Source organism: Hemitrygon akajei, chromosome 31, assembly GCF_048418815.1.
Source record: "Hemitrygon akajei chromosome 31, sHemAka1.3, whole genome shotgun sequence".
Lineage (NCBI taxonomy): Eukaryota > Metazoa > Chordata > Chondrichthyes > Myliobatiformes > Dasyatidae > Hemitrygon > Hemitrygon akajei.
Window position 1 is genome coordinate 1,432,240 of NC_133154.1, and position 20,049 is coordinate 1,452,288.

The 20,049-nt window shown below is 56.1% G+C and overlaps 1 protein-coding gene across 6 annotated transcripts in view; it reads right to left on the bottom strand.

The window, feature by feature from the left end:
* The window catches only part of LOC140719475 (uncharacterized), a 159,583-nt gene that overhangs the window by 20,030 nt on the left and 119,504 nt on the right, over positions 1-20,049 (bottom strand). For 4 of the 6 annotated variants that reach the window (XM_073034178.1, XM_073034177.1, XM_073034174.1 and 1 more), the window contains exons 2-9: positions 18,563-18,838; positions 18,309-18,383; positions 17,688-17,960; positions 16,902-17,006; positions 13,134-13,179; positions 11,677-11,756; positions 4,163-4,285; positions 1,324-1,374 (exon numbers count right to left, since the gene is read on the bottom strand). In XM_073034178.1, coding sequence (XP_072890279.1) covers positions 1,324-1,374; positions 4,163-4,285; positions 11,677-11,756; positions 13,134-13,179; positions 16,902-17,006; positions 17,688-17,960; positions 18,309-18,383; positions 18,563-18,838 — 1,029 coding nt within the window. The remainder of the gene's footprint in view (positions 1-1,323; positions 1,375-4,162; positions 4,286-11,676; positions 11,757-13,133; positions 13,180-16,901; positions 17,007-17,687; positions 17,961-18,308; positions 18,384-18,562; positions 18,839-20,049) is intronic. The other 2 variants (XM_073034175.1, XM_073034176.1) reach the window with 2 other exon arrangements.

Here is a 20,049-nt window from a genome sequence, read left to right on the forward strand (position 1 = left end):
GAGTGTGTTGGTATTTACAGGGGGTCCTGGGGAATATGTCAGTATTCACAGGGGGTCCTAGGGAGTGTGTCAGGATTTACAGGGGGTCCTGGGGAGTGTGTCGGTATTCACAGGGGGTCCTGGGGAGTATGTCGGTATTCACAGGGGGTCCTGGGAGTGTCGGTATTCACAGGGGGTCCTGGGAGTGTCGGTATTCACAGGGGGTCCCAGGGAGTGTGTCAGTATTTACAGGGGGACCCGGGGAGTGTGATGGTATTTACAGGGGTCCTGGGGAGTGTGTCAGGATTTACAGGGGGTCCTGGGGAGTGTGTCGGTATTCACAGGGGGTCCCAGGGAGTGTGTCGGTATTTACAGGGGGACCCGGGGAGTGTGTCGGTATTTACAGGGGTCCCGGGGAGTGTGTCGGTATTTACAGGGGGTCCCGGGGAGTGTGTCAGTATTCACAGGGGGTCCCGGGGAGTGTGGCGGTATTTACAGGTGGACCCGGGGAGTGTGTTGGTATTTACAGGGGGTCCTGGGGAATATGTCGGTATTCACAGGGGGTCCCTGGGAATATGTCGGTATTCACAGGGGGTCCCGGGGAATATGTCGGTATTCACAGGGGGTCCTGGAGAGTGTGTCGGTATTCACAGGGGGTCCTGGGGAGTGTGTCGGTATTTACAGGGGGTCCTGGGGAGTATGTCAGTATTCACAGGGGGTCCTGGGAGTGTCGGTATTCACAGGGGGTCCTGGGAGTGTCGGTATTCACAGGGGGTCCCGGGGAATATGTCGGTATTCACAGGGGGTCCCTGGGTGTGTCGGTATTTACAGGGGGTTCTGGGGAATATGTCGGTATTCACAGGGGGTCCCGGGGAATATGTCAGTATTCACAGGGGGTCCTGGGGGTGTCGGTATGTACAGGGGGTCCTGGGGAATATGTCGGTATTCACAGGGGGTCCTGGGGGTGTCGGTATGTACAGGGGGTCCTGGGGAATATGTCGGTATTCACAGGGGGTCCTGGGAGTCTCGGTATTCACAGGGGATCCCGGGGAATATGTCAGTATTCACAGGGGGTCCTGGGGGTGTCGGTATGTACAGGGGGTCCTGGGGAATATGTCGGTATTCACAGGGGGTCCTGGGAGTCTCGGTATTCACAGGGGGTCCCGGGGAATATGTCAGTATTCACAGGGGGTCCCTGGGAGTGTCGGTATTCACAGGGGGGTCCCGGGGAATATGTCGGTATTCACAGGGGGTCCTGGGGAGTATGTCAGTATTCACAGGGGGTCCCTGGGAGTGTCAGTATTTACAGGGGGTCCCTGGGGCATGTATCCATGTGTGTCCTACCTTCTGAATGATTCTCCTCCACAGCTTCCAGGTTCTCATATGAGATGCCTCCTGTGATGATGAGAACATATGATCACGAGCTGAATTATCAACCGGTCTGATCCCCACCCTGTGCTGAGCGGCCGGTCGCTCAGAGAGGATTGCGAGGAGGGAGTGCCCTAGGAATAGAGAGGAAAAGGAGATCCCCAGGAGGGAGTGCTGTGGGAAGGGAGGCTAAGAGGGAGATGCACGAGGGGGGATCATCGGAGGAGAGGTGGCAAATTGGGAGGGGCAGTGAGGAGGGATCACTTTGAGATGGGTGGCGAGGAGGGAGAGCTGCTGGACATGCGGCAGGGAGAGGTACGTCAGGAGGGGCAGCGAAGAGGCATCGTCATGGGTGGGTGGCAAAGAGGGTGCACTACGGGGAGGGCAGTGGAGACATGTCACGCCATGGCCTCTAATGAGGCCACACTCGGGTTGGAGGAGCAACAACTTATCTTCCATCTGGATTGCCTCCAACCCGAACATCGATTTCTCAAACTTCCAGTAATTGCCCCCCTCACCATTCCCCATTCCAGTTTCCCTCTCACCTTGTCTACTTTCCTGACCATCACCTCCCCTACTGCTCCTCCCCTTTCCTTTCTTCTATGTTCTACCCTCTCCTATCAGACTCCCCCTTCTCCAGCCCTTTATCTCTTTCAACTTCCCAGCTCTAATTTACCCCTCCCCTCGCTTCCAGTTTCACCTCTCACCTACCACCTTGTACTTCTTCCTCCCCTCAGTCCGCCTTCTTGCTCCAACCTCTCATCTTTTTTTTCCAGTCCTGATGAAGGGCCTCGCCCTGAAACATTGACTGTTTATTCTTTTCCACAGATGCTGCCTGGCCTGCTGAGTTCCTCTAGCATTTTGTGTGTGTTGTATAGAACAAATTACTGTAAGTTACAATATAAAAATTGAATAGACACTGTAATGCAAAGGAGGTATTATAAGGTAATCTTTGTGGGTTCATGAACATAAGACAGATTAGAACATAAGAAATAGGAGCAGGAGTCGGCCAACTGGCCCCTGGAGCTCAATAAGATCATGGCTGATCTGGCCATGGACTCACCTCCACTGACCTGCCTTTTCCCCAAAACCCTTCATTCCCCTTAATTCAGAACCTCATCTGATGGCAGAGGGGAAAATGCTGTTCCTGAATCACTAGGTCTTCAGGCCACTGTATCTCCTCCCCGATGGTAGTAATGAGAAGAGGGCATGTCCCAGAAGGCAGGGTAACTTCACAATGGATGCCGCGTTCCTGAGACACTGCTTCATCCTCGGTAGCTTGTGTCCATGGTGGAAACGGCTGAGTCTACAGCCCTCTGCATCAGAGCCTCCAGACCAGATGGTGATGCCAACAGTCCCAATGCTCTCCACTGTGGAGATTGACTGGAGTCTTTGGTGAAAGCTCCTGAAATTGCTAACGAAACACGGCAAAAGGTAGAGCCGTTGATGTGCCTTCTTCATGATTGAATCGACGTGTTGAGCCCAGGATAGATCCTTGGAGATGTTGATTCCCAGGAAGCTGTTCCCCCTTTCCTGGAGCTCCCATGAGACAGGAGGTACAGAAACCTGAAGTCCCACAGGTTCATGAACAGCTACTTCTAACAACCATGGACTCTGCTGCGAGACAGGCGTGCTGCAGAAGGGGTTCGACAATTGCACTCGTGAGTATCCACGTTCCAGCCAATCAGTGTTTCATGTGCTTGGGTTTGACTCCCTTCCTGCCATCTCAGTCTTGTTGAGTCTTGACCAGAGCTCGGGGACATCAACCCTCCCTGCTTAGTTTTGTACTTGTTCTGGGAAAGAAGACCACCATTTAGATTGAGATTGTAAAGGAGCTAATCCATTTAGAATCAAGTTACTGTCTGAGGGGTGTACAGGGTGTCCAAGGAGGGTAGCTCCCTGGTAAAGGGGCTTGTTGTGTCCATTCTGGGGCAGCTCGCTCACCTTTGGTCTCCAGCGGACACTCAGCTCTCACCTGTGGCTCCAAGTAGCTTTTTGCACGTGACAGCGGCCACACGGCTTCGACAGGCGGGTTAAACAGGTGAGGGTGGCCAACAGGCTCATACCCTGGTGAGACAGGGGCAGGCCTGTCCTAGCATGTGCAGTCAGCTCCGTCGCACTGGGAGGTGCTGTGGCAACGCTCTGTGGACAGTGAAGGTCATGACAAGGCACAGAAGATGTTATGGTCATCCACTTCAACTGAGGAACACCCCAGTTTGTGACACGTACCACTGGACCTGGATTTCTGCGGTCAACAGAGTGCAGACGCCCCTGTAGAATGGGGTTTCCGTTTTAAGGAATCTCCCACAGAGGTTCCTTACATCATTGGACATGACGGACAACCACGACTGCTTCTGAACCACCATGGCAGGTAAAGGAGCTTTGACTGGGCTGAAAGCAATAGCTTTCAGTTCGAGAGGTTTAGTTAACAGCCCTGTTGGCCTAAAATTAGTTATTTGGTTCTGTGCTGTTCATATTAAACTTCAGGGAACTGTTCAGCCTGCCTCTCCCTCTGCACGTGGGCCACTACCTTTGAGACTGCATTCGGCCCTTGAACCGCTGGGCACAGCCCTCATCACTGCCTCACTACAGCCACGCTGTGGCCACTTTCCAGTCTGTCTGAGTTTCTGTTTCTAACTGTGCTTCTTGCTGAAATTGTGTATAATTTACATTCCTGTGAGCGCTGGATGTCTGGTGCTGCTTGCAACTAGGTTTTACGACTGTTAATAAAGGTGACCCTGATTTGGAAAGGCCCCGCCTGAGCTTCTAGTCCATGACTCCAACCCTTCAATGCCCACACATCCGCCTTTCTCACCCTCCAGGTTTCCGTCACAGACGTCCACTGCATTCGCATCTTCCTGTACACCCCCTCCTCGACTGTCGAAAGATCCCACATTCTCGTACCAGGTCGAGCCAGAGCCAGTGGTGACAGACGTTCCTTCAGGAAGAAGTTAGGCCCATTCAGAATTGTCCTGGGATGGGTGGGGGGGACGTTGAGGGAGTGGTCTCTGAGGGTGGGGTACGCCTCCAACTCTCCACTTCCTCTAACAAAACCCTCGGCCTCAACCCAACGTGTAAGTGTGTTCTCCTGCTGTGCGCACTCCCTCCACGCCACCCCAATGTCACGACACTCCCACAATCCTTTGCCGCTGCCCCTCCCCTGTAACATTACCCCCCTCCGAACCACACCTCTCCCGTGACAAACCCTCTTTCCTCACTGCTGACGTGCATACTCCCGCCTCGCTACTGTTGTCCCATGAGGCATCCTCACACCTCACTGCTCAGGTCCCTTGGCACCCCCTCATCACTCACGGAAAAGCGAGAACACGCCTTGGATCAGAAATATAGATGCCCCTCCTAGTACAAAAAACTGTACACAGAAGAGAAACTAAATTCAGGCGTGATAAATACCGACACATTCCCCGGGACCCCCTGTAAATACCGACACACTCCCCGGGACCCCCTGTGAATACCAACACACTCCCCGTGAGCCCTGTAAATACCAACACACTCCCCGGGACACCCTGTAAATACCGACACACTCCCCGGGACCCCCTGTGAATACCAACACACTCCCCGTGAGCCCTGTAAATACCAACACACTCCCCGGGACACCCTGTAAATACCAACACACTCCCCGGGACACCCTGTAAATACCGACACACTCCCCGGGACCCCCTGTGAATACCAACACACTCCCCGTGAGCCCTGTAAATACCAACACACTCCCCGGGACACCCTGTAAATACCGACACACTCCCCAGGACCCCCTGTGAATACTGACACACTCCCCGGGACCCCCTGTAAATACTGACACACTCCCCGGGACACCCTGTAAATACCCACACACTCCCCGGGACCCCCTGTGAATACTGACACACTCCCCAGGACACCCTGTAAATACCGACACACTCCCCGGGACACCCTGTGAATACCGACACACTCCCCGGGACCCCTGTAAATACTGATACACTCCCCGGGACCCCCTGTGAATACCGACACACTCCCCGGGACCCCTGTAAATACTGATACACTCCCCGGGACCCCTGTAAATACTGACACACTCCCCGGGACACCCTGTGAATACTGACACACTCCCCAGGACCCCCTGTAAATACTGACACACACCCCGGGACCCCCTGTAAATACTGACACACTCCCCAGGACCCCCTGTAAATCCCGACACACTCCCCGGGACCCCAGTAAATACCAACACACTCCCCGGGTCCCCCTGTGAATACCGACACACTCCCCAGGACCACTGTAAATACCGACACACTCCCCGGGACCCCCTGTAAATACTGACACACTCCCCAGGACCCCAGTAAATCCTGACACACTCCCCGGGACCCCTGTGAATACTGACACACTCCCCAGGACCCCAGTAAATACCGACACACTCCCCGGGACACCCTGTAAATACCGACACACCCCCCGGACCCCCAGTAAATACCGACACACTCCCCGGGACACCCTGTGAATACTGACACACTCCCCGGGACCCCTGTAAATACCGACACACTCCCCGGGACCCCTGTAAATACCGACACACTCCCCGGGTCCCCCTGTAAATACCGACACATTCCCCGGGACCCCCTGTGAATACCAACACACTCCCCGGGACCCCTGTAAATACTGACACACTCCCCGAGACCCCCTGTAAATACCGATACACTCCCCGGGACCCCTGTAAATACTGATACACTCCCCGGGACCCCTGTAAATACTGACACACTCCCCGGGACACCCTGTGAATACTGACACACTCCCCAGGACCCCCTGTAAATACTGACACACACCCCGGGACCCCCTGTAAATACTGACACACTCCCCAGGACCCCCTGTAAATCCCGACACACTCCCCGGGACCCCAGTAAATACCAACACACTCCCCGGGTCCCCCTGTGAATACCAACACACTCCCCGGGTCCCCCTGTGAATACCGACACACTCCCCAGGACCACTGTAAATACCGACACACTCCCCGGGACCCCCTGTAAATACTGACACACTCCCCGGGACCCCTGTAAATACTGATACACTCCCCGGGACCCCTGTAAATACTGACACACTCCCCGGGACACCCTGTGAATACCGACACACTCCCCGGGACCCCTGTAAATACTGATACACTCCCCGGGACCCCTGTAAATACTGACACACTCCCCGGGACACCCTGTGAATACTGACACACTCCCCAGGACCCCCTGTAAATACTGACACACACCCCGGGACCCCCTGTAAATACTGACACACTCCCCAGGACCCCCTGTAAATCCCGACACACTCCCCGGGACCCCAGTAAATACCAACACACTCCCCGGGTCCCCCTGTGAATACCGACACACTCCCCAGGACCACTGTAAATACCGACACACTCCCCGGGACCCCCTGTAAATACTGACACACTCCCCAGGACCCCAGTAAATCCTGACACACTCCCCGGGACCCCTGTGAATACTGACACACTCCCCAGGACCCCAGTAAATACCGACACACTCCCCGGGACACCCTGTAAATACCGACACACCCCCCGGACCCCCAGTAAATACCGACACACTCCCCGGGACACCCTGTGAATACTGACACACTCCCCGGGACCCCTGTAAATACCGACACACTCCCCGGGACCCCTGTAAATACCGACACACTCCCCGGGTCCCCCTGTAAATACCGACACATTCCCCGGGACCCCCTGTGAATACCAACACACTCCCCGGGACCCCTGTAAATACTGACACACTCCCCGAGACCCCCTGTAAATACCGATACACTCCCCGGGACCCCCTGTGAATACTGACACACTCCCCGGGACCCCCTGTGAATACCGACACACTCCCCGGGACCCCCTGTAAATACTGACACACTCCCCGGGACACCCTGTAAATACCGATACACTCCCTGGGACACCCTGTGAATACCGACACACTCCCCGGGACCCCCTGTGAATACCAACACACTCCCCGGGACCCCCTGTAAATACCGACACACTCCCCGGGACCCCCTGTGAATACTGACCACCCCCCCGGGACACCTTGTAAATACGGACACACTCCCCAGGACCCCTGTAATTTCTGACACACTCCCCGGGACCCCCTGTAAATCCTGACACACTCCCCAGGACCCCCTGTAAATACTGACATATTCCCCAGGACCCCCTGTAAATACCGACACACTCTCCAGGACCCCCTGTGAATACTGACACACTCCCCAGGACCCCCTGTAAATACCGACACACTCTCCGGGACCCCTGTAAATACCGACACACTCCCCGGGACACCCTGTAAATACCGACACACTCCCCGGGACCCCTGTAAATACTGCCACACTCCCCGGGACTCCCTGTGAATACGGACACGCTCCCCGGGACTCCCTGTGAATACGGACACACTCCCCGGGACTCCCTGTAAATACTGACACACTCCCTGGGACACCTTGTAATTTCTGACACACTCCCCGGGACCCCCTGTAAATCCTGACACACCCCACGGGACCCCCTGTAAATACTGGCACTCTGGATACAGCAAGGTATGTAGGCTAGGATTTAGGTCACATAGACAAGGGACTGTGGATGGGTGGGAGGGGATGATAGAGATGAGGATGGGCCTAGGGTAGACACTGAGGGGTGTAGGGGATGCAAAGGGTGCAGAGGAGGGAGGGGATGATGGCAACAAGGAAGGATATGGGGGACAGAGGGAATGAAGGTACAGGGAGGGGTGTAGGGGCAGGAAGGTTGTAGGGGAGGGAGGGGTGCAGAAGATGGGGAGGTGTGCAGAGAAAGGGGTTGTGAAGTGGAGAGGTGTAAGGGAGGTTGGGGTGATGGTGATGGGGAAGGCCGTGAGAGAGCGAGGGGCTGATGGAGACAGGAACGGGTGTGAGAGAGTAAAGGGTTGAGGGAAAATGGGAGGGTGTAAGGTAGGGTGGGGGTGACAGAGATGGGGAAGGGTGTGGGGAGGTTGGGGTGACGGAGACAGGGATGGGTGTCCAGTAGAGTGAGAGTGATGGAGACAGGGAGGCTTGTAGGGGAGGGAAGGGGTGACGCAGACAGGGAGGGATTGATGGAGATGGGGATGGGGGAGGTTGACAGAGATGGGGAAGAATTTAGCGATGGGAGGGGTGATGAAAACAGGAGGGGTGTTGCGGAGGGAGGGAGTGACAGAAATGGGGCAGTGCAAAGGCAGGAGAGAGTGACAGAGGTGTGGAGGGGTGTGGGTAGGGAGGGATGGGGTGATGGAGATGGGGAGGGGTGTGGGTAGGGAGGGATGGGGTGACAGAGATGGGGAGGGGTGTGGGTAGGGAGGGATGGGGTGATGGAGATGGGGAGGGGTGTGGGTAGGGAGGGATGGGGGTGACGGAGATGGGGAGGGGTGTGGGTAGGGAGGGATGGGGGTGATGGAGATGGGGAGGGGTGTGGGTAGGGAGGGATGGGTTGACGGAGATGGGGAGGGGTGTGGGTAGGGAGGGAGGGTGTGATGGAGATGGGGAGGGGTGTGGGTAGGGAGGGATGGGGTGACAGAGATGGGGAGGGGTGTGGGTAGGGAGGGATGGGTTGACGGAGATGGGGAGGGGTGTGGGTAGGGAGGGAGGGTGTGACGGACATGGGGAGGGGTGTGGGTAGGGAGGGATGGGGTGACGGAGATGGGGAGGGGTGTGGGTAGGGAGGGATGGGGGTTGATAGAGATGGGGAGGGGTGTGGGTAGGGAGGGATGGGGGTTGATAGAGATGGGGAGGGGTGTGGGTAGGGAGGGATGGGGTGACGGAGATGGGGAGGGGTGTGGGTAGGGAGGGATGGGGGTGACGGAGATGAGGAGGAGTGTGGGTAGGGAGGGATGGAAGTGACGGAGATGGGGATGGGGGTGACAGAGGTGTGGAGGGGTGTGGGTAGGGAGGGATGGGGTGACAGAGATGTGGAGGAGTGTGGGTAGGGAAGGATGGGTTGATGGAGATGGGGAGGGGTGTGGGTAGGGAGGGATGGGGGTGACGGAGATGAGGAGGAGTGTGGGTAGGGAGGGATGGGGGTGACGGAGATGGGGAGGGGTGTGGGTAGGGAGGGATGGGGGTGACAGAGATGGGGAGGGGTGTGGGTAGGGAGGGACGGGGTGATGGAGATAGGGAGGGGTGTGGGTAGGGAGGGATGGGGGTGATGGAGATGGGGATGGGGGTGACAGAGGTGTGGAGGGGTGTGGGTAGGGAGGGATGGGGTGACGGAGATGTGGAGGGATGTGGGTAGGGAGGGATGGGGGGTGACGGAGATGGGGAGGGGTGTGGGTAGGGAGAGATGGGGGTGACGGAGATGGGGAGGGGGTGTGGGTAGGGAGGGATGGGGGTGACAGAGATGGGGAGGGGTGTGGGTAGGGAGGGACGGGGTGATGGGAGATAGGGAGGGGTGTGGGTAGGAGGGATGGGGGTGATGGAGATGGGGGAGGGGTGTGGGTAGGGAGGGATGGGGTGATGGAGATGGGGAGGGGTGTGGGTAGGGAGGGAGGGTGTTACGGAGATGGGGAGGAGCATGGGTAGGGAGGGTTGGGGGTGACAGAGATGGGGAGGGGTTGTGGGTAGGGAGGGATGGGGTGATGGAGATGGGGAGGGGTGTGGGTAGGGAGGGATGGGGGTGACAGATGGGGAGGGGTGTGGGTAGGGAGGGAGGGTGTGACGGAGATGGGGAGGGGTGTGGGTAGGGAGGGATGGGGGTGACAGAGATGGGGGAGGGGTGTGGTTAGGGAGGGGGGGTGTGACGGAGATGGGGAGGGGTGTGGGTAGGGAGGGATGGGGGTGACAGAGATGGGGAGGTGGGTGTGGGTAGGGAGGGAGGGTGTGACGGACATGGGGAGGGGTGTGGGTAGGGAGGGGTGGGGTGGCGGAGATGTGGAGGGGTTGTGGGTAGGGGATGGGGTGATGGGGTGATGGAGATGGGGGAGGGGTGTGGGTAGGGAGGGAGGGTGTGACGGAGATGGGGAGGGGTGTGGGTAGGGAGGGATGGGGGTGACGGAGATGGGGAGGGGTGTGGGTAGGGAGGGAGGGTGTGACGGAGATGGGTGGGAGTGGAGTGGGTAGGGAGGGATGGAAATGACGGAGATGGGGAGGGGTGTGGGTAGTGAGGGATGGGGTGATGGAGATGGGGAGGGGTGTGGGGTAGGGAGGGATGGGGGTGACAGAGATGGGGAGGGGTGTGGGTAGGGAGGGAGGGTGTGACGGAGATGGGGGGAGGGGTGTGGGTAGGGAGGGGATGGGGGTGACAGAGATGGGGAGGGGTGTGGGTAGGGAGGGAGGGTGTGACGGACATGGGGAGGGGTGTGGGGTAGGGAGGGAAGGGGGTGGCGGAGATGTGGAGGGGTGTGGGTAGGGAGGGAGGGGGTGATGGAGATGGGGAGGGGTGTGGGTAGAGAGGGAGGGGGTGATGGAGATGGGGAAGGGTGTGGGTAGGGAGGGAGGGTGTGACGGAGATGGGGAGGGGTGTGGGTAGGGTGGGATGGGGGTGACAGAGATGGGGAGGGGTGTGGGTAGGGAGGGAGGGTGTGACGGAGATGGGGAGGGGTGTGGGTAGGGTGGGATGGGGGTGACGGAGATGGGGAGGGGTGTGGGGTAGGGAGGGAGGGTGTGACGGAGATGGGGAGGGGTGTGGGTAGGGAGGGAGGGTGTGACGGAGATGGGGAGGGGTGTGGGTAGGGAGGGATGGGGGTGACGGAGATGGGGAGGGGTGTGGGTAGGGAGGGAGGGGGTGTGACGGAGATGTGGAGGGGTGTGGGTAGGGAGGGATGGGAAATGACGGAGATGGGGAGGGGGTTGTGGGTAGTGAGGGATGGGGTGATGGAGATGGGGAGGGGTGTGGGTAGGGAGGGATGGGGTGACAGAGATGGGGAGGGGTGTGGGTAGGGAGGGAGGTTGTGACGGAGATGGGGAGGGGTGTGGGTAGGGAGGGATGGGGTGACAGAGATGGGGAGGGGTGTGGGTAGGGAGGGATGGGGTGGCGGAGATGTGGAGGGGTGTGGGTAGTGAGGGAGGGTGTGATGGAGATGGGGAGGGGTGTGGGTAGAGAGGGAGGGGGTGATGGAGATGGGGAGGGGTGTGGGTAGGGAGGGAGGGTGTGACGGAGATGGGGAGGGGTGTGGGTAGGGAGGGATGGGGGTGACAGAGATGGGGAGGGGGTTGTGGGTAGGGAGGAGGGTGTGACGGAGATGGGGAGGGGTGTGGGTAGGGAGGGATGGGGGGTGACGGAGATGGGGAGGGGTGTGGGTAGGGAGGGATGGGGGTGACGGAGATGTGGAGGGATGTGGTTAGGGAGGGATGGGGGTGACGGAGACATGGAAGCTGTTTTCCTTTTTAACTCACTGTGACGGGATCTTAGATCCCTGCTTCCATTCTTGGAATTCACCTGGTTTTCCTGACATCCGTTCCTTCGGAAGAAACTGCTGTGGAGTGAGAGTGTGCAGAGATCGTTAGTTTTGTGGGTTAGTGGAATGTGGTGTCTGTAGGGGGTGCTGAGAGGGGGTATTGAATGGGGAGGGAGGTGGTGAGTGGCTGTGAGAGAGACAGAGAGAGGGAGAAGGTGATGCAGCGAAGTGAGAGAGAGGGGTACGGGAGAGGGAGACGCGGTGAGAGAGATGGTGGAAAAGAGGGTGGGTGAGGGAAAGGGAGAGGTAGAGGATGTAAACGAGTGGGTGAGAGCAGGAGAGGGGATAGAGAAAAAGTGAGTGTGTGAGAAAGGGTTAAAAAAAGAGAAAAAGCCGCAAATGAGGGAGGGTGAGAATGTGAGAGAGAAAGAGGAGGAGAAGGTAGAGGAGGAGAGGGAAAGAGGAGGAGAGGGTAGAGAAGGAGAGGGATAGAGAAGGGTAGAGTCAGCGAGAGAGAGGGAAAGGGAGGCAACAAAAAGAGAGAGACACAAAGACAGAGAGAGAGAATGAGAAAGGGATGGTGACAGAGAGAGTAGGAGGTAGTGGGTGAGGAAGGGGGAGAGAGGGGGAGGGGGAGAGTGGGGGGAGAGAGAGGGAGATTGGTGGGGGAGAGGGGAGAAAGGGGAGAAGGGAGAGGGGAGAGGGGAGCGGGGGAGAGGGGAAGCAGGGAGAGGGGAGAGGGGAGAGGGAGAGGGAGAGAGGAGAAGTGGCGAGGGGTTAGGAGAGGGGGTGGCAGAGGGGGAGAGATGAGGGGAGGGGGAGGAGAGACAGAGAGTTAGAGAGGGGAGAGAGAGATTGGTGGGGAGGGGTGAAGGGGAGAGTGGGGAGAGGGGAAGAGGGGAAGAGAGAGAGGGGGAGAGAGGGGGGAGAGGGAGGGAGAGGGGAGGGGAGGAGAGAGAGGGTTAGAGAGGGGAGAGAGAGATTGGTGGGGAGGGGTGAAGGGGAGAGTGGGGAGAGGGGAGAGGGGGGAGAGAGGGTTAGAGAGAGGGGAGAGAGAGATTGGTGGGGAGGGGTGAAGGGGAGAGTGGGGAGAGAGAGGGTTAGAGAGGGGAGAGATAGATTGGTGGGGGAGGGGGAGAGGGGAGAGAGATGAGAGAGGGTTGGGAGAGGAAGGGGAAGAAGGCTGATTTAGGAGAGTGTGCCAAACACCTTCACTCCGGTGACTCCATGTACCTGCATCCTGAGGTCCCTCTCTTCTACAAGACTCCCCCAGGGCCCTGCCATTCAATGTAACAATCCAACCCTGCTTTGTCTTCCGAAAGAGCGACACCTCTTCAAATTTAACTCCGTGCACTGGATGGTGGATTGGGGTAATTGGGTCACTCAGTGAATTTCGAAGGCGTGGACTGTTAGTGGGTGATGGCTCTCACCGTCGACTTTCTCTGCCCCACTTACCTGATTAACCGAGCAATCCTCATTTGATGTGCTGCTAGCTGCCTCTCTGTTGGAAAAACAAAAATAATTATTTCCCTGTTATCCTGCCCCGCTTCCAAGAAGAATTCCACCCCATCTGTTGCCCCGACTCCATAAATTCCTGGTGGATGAAGCGGGCCAGCAGTTTTAATCCCAGGGTGTTAACACCTTGCGTGCATGAGAGATTCTGCTGTTCTGGAAATCTTGAGCAATGCTCACAAAATGCTGGAGAACAGCCATTGTCGGGAGGGGGGCCAGAGTTAGAGTGGGAGCCCTTCGGCAAGAACCCAGGCAGAGGCTAAGGGTGCTGAAACATTCAGAACCATTTATGTTGATTGTAGGATTTCAGCTTAAGAAGTTAGACACAAAAGTATAACAAACTCAGTGAGATGAGGTTAAATGAGTGACCTTGGTTCATGCAAAACTCAAACGTTTCAGGGAAAAGGCACAGTAATTTTTTGTTGCTGTCTATAAAACTTTAGTCCATAATTCAGTGCAGGCAGGATGGCAGGTCAGGTGGTGGAACGCTCCTCCTGTAAGATGTGGGTTTTCAGGGTACCCTGATGACTACATCTGCAGGAAGTGCACCTGACTGACCAGGTTAAGGAACTGGAGCTGGAGCTGAAAGCACTCAGGACCATTCGCGGGGCTGAAAACCTCAGAAGTTAGAGATGTTAAATACATTTTTATTTTGCATCTGATACTTACTCTGGGGATGGACACAGAGTCTATGGAAGCGAGGTCATGGACCGTGTACAGATTACAGAGGAGGAGGTGTTTGCTTGAGGCAGATGAGGGTGGATAAATCCCCAGGGCCCGACAAGTTCCCTCAAAATGTGTAGAGGCAACTGCAGAAAGTGCAGGGGCCCTAACAGAGATATTTAAAATGTCCTTCGTCAGGGGTGAGGTGCTGGGGGATTGGAGGATAGTCAATGTTGTTCCGTTGTTTAAGAAATGCTCTAAGAATAAGCTGTGAAATTATAAGCCGGTGAGACTGACGTTAGTTGTGTGTACGTTATTCTAAGGGAATGGATACAATTATAATAATAACTATTTATAGAGCACATTTTTATACAGATCATGTAGTTCAAAGTGCTTTGCAATGGGATAGAAATACAAATGTGAAACGTTACATACAGTTCTGGTCACTCCACTATAGGAGGGATGTTGAGGCTTTGGAGAGGGTGCAGATGAGGTTTACCAGGACACTGGCTAGTTTAGGGGGCTTGTGTTATATCGAGAAGTCCAACAAGCTTGTTTTCTCTGGAGCGTCAGAGGCTGGAGGGATATCTCACAGGGGCTTATGAGAATATAAGAGACACAGATAGAGTAGACAGGGAGAATATTTCTCCCAGGGGTTACCAGAGGGCATTCATTGAAGGTGAGGGGGTGTAGGTTCAAAAGGGTAAGTTTTCACACAGTGTTGAGTGTCCGGAACGCACTGCCTGGGATAGAGGCAGATACATTCGGGACTTTAAACGGACATTTAGATAGACACATGAATGTGAGGGAAATAGAAGGATGGGGACGTTGTGTAGGCAGAGCCATTTGTTTACTAATTTAATTGGTTCAGTACAACATTGTGGGCAAATGGACTCTTACCCGTGCTATACGGTTCTATGTCCTAAGAAGTCAGCAGGCCAGGCAGCACCTATAAAGGGGAAAAACTGAAACTTCAACTGTTTAATCCTCTCCACAGATGCTGCCTGACATATATTGGGTGACTTGTCGTGGGCCCATCACACAGAAGCCCTCACAAAGCAGGCACGCTAGCGTCTTTACTTCCTGAGGAGATTGAGGAGGTTCACCTTGTCACTAAACACTCCAACAAACTTCTACAGATGGACTGCTGGGAGTGTCCTGACTGGTTGCATCACAGTCTGGGATGGGAATTTGAATGCCTAGGAACGAAAGAAGCTGCAGAGAGTAGTGGACTCTGCCCGATACATCCCTCCCCATCATCAATAGTACCCACAGGAGGGGCTGCCTCAAGAAAGTAACGTCCACCATCAAAGATCCCAGCACCTGGACCACACCATCTTCCCACAGCTCCCATCGGGCAGGAGGTACAGAAACCTGACGTCCCACACCACCAGGTTCAGGAACAGTGACTTCCCTTCGACCATTCAGTTCTTGAACCAACCGGCACAATCCGAATCACTGTCTCAGGACAGAAACACTGTGACCACCTTGTGCTACAATTGAGTTTTGTTTTCGTTGTTAATTATGTTCTTTTTTGTAAGAGTTGTGTGTAATTGATGCTTGTTTTCCTGTGAATGTTGTGTATCTGACGCTGCGTGTCTGTGATGCAGATTTTTGTTGCATTTGTGCGCGTGGACCTGTGCAGCCGACAATGAACGGTTCTCCACGGGTGGTGCGTGCTCATTCCCGGAATTGCCACCCAGCCTGGCGCTTCGATATCTCCAGGTGAGGCCTGGAAGACATGCGGGTGACCTGGTTCCTCGCAGGCGAAAGGTGACCACTGTACTCGAGTGATCCCCCCCCCCCTCTCTCTCTCTCTCGATGGAGGGTGAGAGCCTGTCGGTCCTCGAGTTGGGGGACTTGGAGAAGCGAGGCGACAGTTCGTAACATCGAAACAGTGAGCTGCTGGTTTCCCGCACTCGTTCGTTACCACCTCCCCGTCCCTTGCTAGTGAGAGAGCCTGTCTGATACCAGTGGGCTGTAGATCAGGGTGTCCCACTGCTTTATGGTGGGGGGAGTGGGTTGGTGCTTTTGCTGGAGCAAGTGGGGAGAGGGGGCTTTGGGGCTCTGACATTTCTATCATTCATACTTAGGCATTTTTGCTGTTTGGTGGATCTCTGTGAAGAGTAAGTATTTCAGGTTGTCTACTGTCTACATTCTCTGATAGTAAATTGAACTGTTGAACCCTGAACCTGAGATCTTGTCCCTTCGCCAAACCAAATTACCACTGTCTGCTTAGCATACAGCCTTGTCGGGTGTGACGTGGTGTGGGTGTGGGGGGGAGGGGGGGAGAGAGGGAGGGGGGATCAGGTCAAGGAAATGCAGCCCAGGGAGGGGATGCAGAGTCGGGGAATGTAGAGAGAGATGGGGAGAGTGGGTGCAACAGGAAGAGATGGGGTAAGAAAGAAACAGAGGCTGACAAAGAAAGGAGATGGAAAGGGAGGGGCTGACAGTGAAAAGGAGGTAGGAAGAAGGGGGAGGGAGGAATGCACAGAGAGACAAAGAGTGGGGGAGAGAGTTGTAGGAAGATGGGAAGAGAGGAAGGGGAGGTAAGGGTTGGGCAAGAGGAGAGAGTGGGAAGGAGGGAGAGGGAGAAGGGGCAAGAGGGGGAGAGAGAGAGAGACGGAGGGAGTGAGACAGAGGGGAGAGAGAGTGAGGAAGAGAGAGGGGGAGAGAGAGGGATAGAGTAATTAAATAAGGAGAGGTGAACAGGTCTGTGGAGAGAGTAAGGGTGTCAGGGGAGAGGGGAGATAGGCTTGGAGAGGAAGAGAATAGAAGGGGTATGGAGACAGGCTGGGAGTGAACCCTCCCAGGTACATACTATTTATGACAAATTGCACATTTAGACAGAGACGTCACGTAAACAGTTTTATTCCTCATGTATGTGAAGAATGTGAGGAATAAAGACAATTCAATTCCAGTGGGAATTGGGGGAGGTGAGGGAGGAGCCTCGGGGATGCCAAATGAGCCGAAAGAGCTCGGGGTTGGGGGTGGGGTTGAGAGCAGGCGGGGGGGGGGGGTAAAAATCTGTCACCTTCGATACTTAACTGCGACGGAGAGTGAAGGACAAGGTGACACACAAGGCGTAGACACACACCGTCAGCGAGACTGTGGTCAGAGGAATCCACGAACTCATCAGGAAGTCCAGGATACCTGTGGGTGGAGGCAGACGTCAGCATTCGGAAACGGAGAGGGGTGTAGAGGCAGAGGGGGTGATGGAGACTGGGAGGGGTGTAGGGGAGGGAAGGAGTGATGGAGACAGAGAGGGGTCTAGGGAAGAGAGGGAGTGTCAGAGATGGAGAGTGGTGTAGGGGAGGAAGGGAGGGGTGTGAGGGAGGGAGTGGTGGAGAGGGGGAGGGATGGGGTGATGGAGATGGGAGGAGGTGACAGAGACGGGGAGAGATGTAGGGGAGTGGGTGAAGGAGATAGGGAGGGTTGTAGGGAGGGAGGGGGTGCCGGAGATGGGGAGGGTTGTAGGGGAGGAGAGGGTGACGGAGATGGGGAGGGGTGTAGGGGAGGGAGGGGCTAATGGAGACAGGGAGGGATGCAGGGGAGGGAGGGGGCGACAGAGATTGGGAGGAGTGCAGGGGAGGGAAGGGGCGATAGAGACGGGGAGGGTTGCAGGGGAGGGAGGGGTGCGGAGATGGGGAGGGGGTTTGACAGAGACAGAGAGGGGTGTTGGGGAGGGAGGGTGACAGAGACAGGGAGGGGTGTAAGAGGGGGACAGATACGGGGAGGAGGGCAGGGGAGGGCTAATATCACGGAGATGCGAAGGAGTGGGTTTTCTAAGGAGGGAGAGGGCTATAAGGAGGTTTACAGAGATAGGCAGACTACCTGATCTCTGGACGAGGAGTTCCACACTGTAGTTGAGACCATTAGCACTGCAGGAGTAGTACCCCGATTGCTGGAGACGGAGGGACGGGAGGATGAGGACCGGCCAGCCGCTCCTGAGTCGCAGACCATATCCTGGACGCAGGCTCACCTTGCCGAAGATCGGCGAGCATCGCCCCCGGCCGGGGTGGTGTAACCAGTGGAATGGAGGTTTGGCGCCCTGCGGGCAGGTGAGGTTGGCTGTGTCTCCGGGGCCGAGGCAGGTGCTCCGGAGGACTGGAAGGTGGAGGCAAGGAGGGGTCAGTACAGAATCACAGATGGGGAGGGGGGTAGAGTGAGCGGGAGTGGGTGACAGAGGGAGGGGGAGAGTGGCAGAGAGACGGATAAGTGACAGCAGTGATGAGGAAGGGGGTTGAGAAGGAAAATGATGAGGAGAGATGGTGGAAGAGAGAGGAGGGGGAGGGAGGAGAGAGGGGAGAATGGGGAGGAAAGGGAGAGAAGGAGAGAGAAAGGGGGCGAGAAAGGGATGAGAGAGGCAGAGAGGAGGGGAGGGAGGTCAGAGGTGGGAGAGAATGTATTTTCCCAACCTCGTAGATACAGAGACAGTGCGGTGCCACAGATTACCGTTTACTCGCTGAGGTCCCAACCCCTCACATGTCCAAGATGCATTAGTTCCCTCTGAAAGTCCAACGTGACCTGCTGGAGACAGAGAGCTGGTGAAGGATTTGCTAATGGCCTGTGTCCTGGGAGGGTGCAGAGGGGGGGGGGGGGGGGAGAGAGAGAGAGGGGGGGGGGAGAGAGAGAGTGTGTATGTGAGTGTGAGTATGTGTGTGTGTGTGAGAGAGAGAGCGAGACAGAAAAGGTATAGTTGGACTTACTGTGGTTCTGGATGCACACCAAAGTCGCCTGCATGCTCCCATTCCCGTCGACGCACAGGTAGCCCCCAGCGTCGCCCCAGGACACATTGTGAAGCAGGAGGTGAAGAACACTATCGTAGATCAGGGTTACCTGCTTGACAGGCCACTCCCCCTCGCCCACACTCACGGACGCAAGCTGCTGGTCGACGCCCTGGTGAGTACGGCTCCAGTTTACCTGCCTTGGCGTCTCTGACACCTTTCCTTCCCTAAGGCACGACAGCTCCGCTGTGTCTCCCACTGTTGGTGGACGGAAGAAGATATTTGGATCAACATAACAATATACATACACAACGCTGGAAGAAATCAGGGATTCCTGATGAAGGGTCTCCGCCCGAAACGTTGGCTACTCTTTTCTCACGGATGCTGCCTGACCCGCTGAGTTCTTCCAGCGTTGTGTACGTATTCTTTGATCCACAGCATCTGCAGTTGTATTTTTGTGTTAACAATATACATTCCAGGTCCTTCAGCACATGGTGTCGTGCTGCCCTTTTAAACTACTCCACAATCAATCTAACCCTTCCCTCCCACATGGCCGTCTATCTTCCTTTCATCCATGTGCCTAACTAAGAGCCTCTTAAATGTCCCGAATGTTTCTGCACACCCACCACCCTGGCAGGGCGTTCCACACACCAACACTCTGTGTAAAAAAAACTACCGCTTATTCATTTCCATAGATGCTGACTGACCTGCTGAGTTCCTCCAGCGTTTTGCGTGTGTGACTCTGGACTTTCAGCATCTGCAGGATCTCTTGTGTTTCTGACAATCCCCTTACACTTTCCTCCAATTGTGCCCCTTCAGGTTTGATAAGACGACGTGCACAGAGTTTCACTCTGTGTCTGACCCCGGGAGTGTGTGATGGGACGGTGAGGAGGGAGATTCACTCTGTGTCTGACCCTGGGAGTGTGTGATGGGACGGTGTAGAGGGAACTTCACTCTGTGTCTGACCCTGGGAGTGTGTGATGGGACGGTGTGGAGGGAGATTCACTCTGTGTCTGACCCTGGGAGTGTGTGATGGGACAGTGTGGAGGGAGATTCACTCTGTGTCTGACCCTGGGAGTGTTTGATGGGACGGTGTGGAGGGAGATTCACTCTGTGTCTGACCCTGGGAGTGTGTGATGGGACAGTGTGGTGGGAGATTCACTCTGTGTCTGACCCTGGGAGTGTGTGATGGGACAGTGTGGAGGGAGCTTCACTCTGCATCTGACCCCGGGAGTGTGTGATGGGACAGTGTGGAGGGAGCTTCACACTGTGTCTGACCCCGGGAGTGTGTGATGGGACGGTGTGGAGGGAGCTTCACTCTGTGTCTGACCCCGCGAGTGTGTGATGGGACGGTGTGGAGGGAGCTTCACTCTGTGTCTGACCCCGGGAGTGTGTGATGGGACGGTGTGGAGGAAGCTTCACTCTGTGTTTGACCCCGGGAGTGTGTGATGGGACGGTGTGGAGGGAGC